We start from the raw sequence: 2,226 nt of genomic DNA on the forward strand, positions 1-2,226 counted from the left end.
CGTGTATATATGAGCGCTTGTGTATGTACTGTATTTAAAAAACTATATTGAAGATCGTCTAACATATACTTAGAAATATCACCATTCATCTAATAAACGGAGGGGTTTGCATTACAGTGATAGCCAGGATTGTGCAAACAAAGTGACATAATTTTGGTACTTCCCAAATATCACAACGTGGTCGTGTCTTGCTCCAGAACAATGCAAATGAGAAGGTTAACTTATTCACTATTTAACAAAATGGCAAAATGAAATATTCAAATTAATTATTTACTTAAATAAATCATTTTTTAATTAGCGGGAAACTTTGGGACCTTACAGATGCCCTGTAGGGTCAGGCCGGCCACCCGTCGGTTTTGGATTGGGTTGTTGCCGGTCCATTCAGACGTGTGATACGAGGGCATCATGCCGATAGCATTGCCGGATGTGAACCAAACCGCCATTTCAGGAATGTTTGGATTTTTTTATGCAAAACTCACACTGCAGAAGCATATCGCAGGAGCGGCTTTTGGTTTGTTTGTCACATGTAAAACAAAGAAATTCTAACAAGATCAAAAATTCATGCAAATGGAAAAAATTCCGAAGGATCCCAATGGCAATGCTATGAATCAAACACCAGAACTAGTTCCGTATCTAGACTGATCTAAAACAAGTAATTTGGAGCACGGAGGATCAGATATTATTATTTTGTTACAGACTGATTGGAGCACGGAGGGGATTTCGCTGGGAACATTTCCCAGAAATCAGTGCAGATTTTGTCACTCGGGTAGTACAGAAGTTGCACCAGCAAAACGAAGAAAAACTGAAACCAAAGTCCTAGAAGTTTAGGTAAAGTAAAAGTTGAAAAACCTGAATGGTGCATATCTATGGTACACAGTACATTACTATGAACTAGTAGACGGTAGTTGGAAATATGGGCCTGTTTTCTGTTCTCTCATGTTTTCACTAGTGACATTGAAAATTTCCAGCCAGCCATGTGGGCTTACAGTCTCAACTGAAAGTTGAATCCTTGTGAATTCAATTGGCATGTGGGCTTGCAGCATCTCGAGCAACGTTTCTGTCTAAATTGCCAAATCTTTAATCCCTGCAAGTTGTACAAAAGAGTTAATGCCACACCACAAGTAGAGAAAATTGCAAGGAAATAACACTGTTACTAGAGAGAGAGAAACATAAATAAGGTACTCCCTCCGTCCCAAAATTCTTGTCTTAGATTAGTTAGTTACAGATGTATCTAATACTAAAACGTGACTTGATACATCCGTATTTAGACAAATCTAAGACAAGAATTTTGGGACAGAGGGAGTATTAAGCAGAAAATATGCATATAGATATTCAGGCAATCGCCAGATAAAGTACAGCTCCTACAATAGATCCTTCATGCATTTTGTTTATCAACTTAAGAACAAAAAAGTTCCATCAAAAATTATTCTTGCAAATGTAATAAACTTCACAATCATCAAATTGTCAGGGTAAGATTCTACGTATAAACGATTTTACAGGAAAACAAATACATTAACGAATCCGCAGGTTGACATGAGAATCGATCCGCAGCAAACCAAAGGAACACCTATCAACATATAAAAGTAACACAGACTAAAATATAAGGGCATTAGTACAACATGGGATATTATCTTTGTGATGTTATCGATCCTTTGTGGGCGACCTTCATCAAGACCATCTTTGAGACAAGGGGTGAGAAAAGATCTCACTTTGCCCAAAGACAAAGGAGCTATAAAGGATGTCCAGAGGGCATTTGGGGTGCTCCAAGCCTGTTTTGCAGTTGTTCGACGAACTGCAAAGAGACATCGTGGGAGGTGATGACAGCTCGTGTGATCATGCACAACAAGATTGTGGAGGATGAGGGTGACGCAATACGCCATGATCTTGAATTTGAGCAAATGGGTGATCCTATTGATCTTCCGAGCAAAACCTGACGACGTTCAACGAACTTATCCAAATGCATCAACAGATTCGTCATCAAGCAACTCCAGAATGATGTGATTCGGCATTTGTGGGCGATACGAGTGATGGACTAAAAAATATGTCCGACTAAGTTGAATTCAAATTTGAACTTTTTAAAAACTTCATGTTTGGGTCATAAAATTTATATTTGAATTATTGTTGCATTGAAATATTAATAGAACATGATTATGGATGAAAGATGATATTTATCTTACTTATTTCAAGTGTTTCGGGTATAGGATAAAAAACCAGGTGCGGGCATTT

General features: G+C 38.0%; 1 protein-coding gene across 1 annotated transcript in view; it reads right to left on the reverse strand.

Moving 5' to 3' along the window:
* Positions 1 to 604: 604 nt before the first annotated feature.
* Positions 605 to 2,226, reverse strand: part of LOC119285912 (pre-mRNA-processing factor 17-like) — a 5,063-nt gene continuing 3,441 nt past the window's right edge. Inside the window, exon 2 of the mRNA XM_037565238.1 lies at positions 605 to 1,084. Coding sequence (XP_037421135.1) covers positions 1,078 to 1,084 — 7 coding nt within the window. The 3' untranslated portion in view covers positions 605 to 1,077. The remainder of the gene's footprint in view (positions 1,085 to 2,226) is intronic.

This window comes from Triticum dicoccoides, chromosome 4A (assembly GCF_002162155.2).
Source record: "Triticum dicoccoides isolate Atlit2015 ecotype Zavitan chromosome 4A, WEW_v2.0, whole genome shotgun sequence".
NCBI lineage: Eukaryota > Viridiplantae > Streptophyta > Magnoliopsida > Poales > Poaceae > Triticum > Triticum dicoccoides.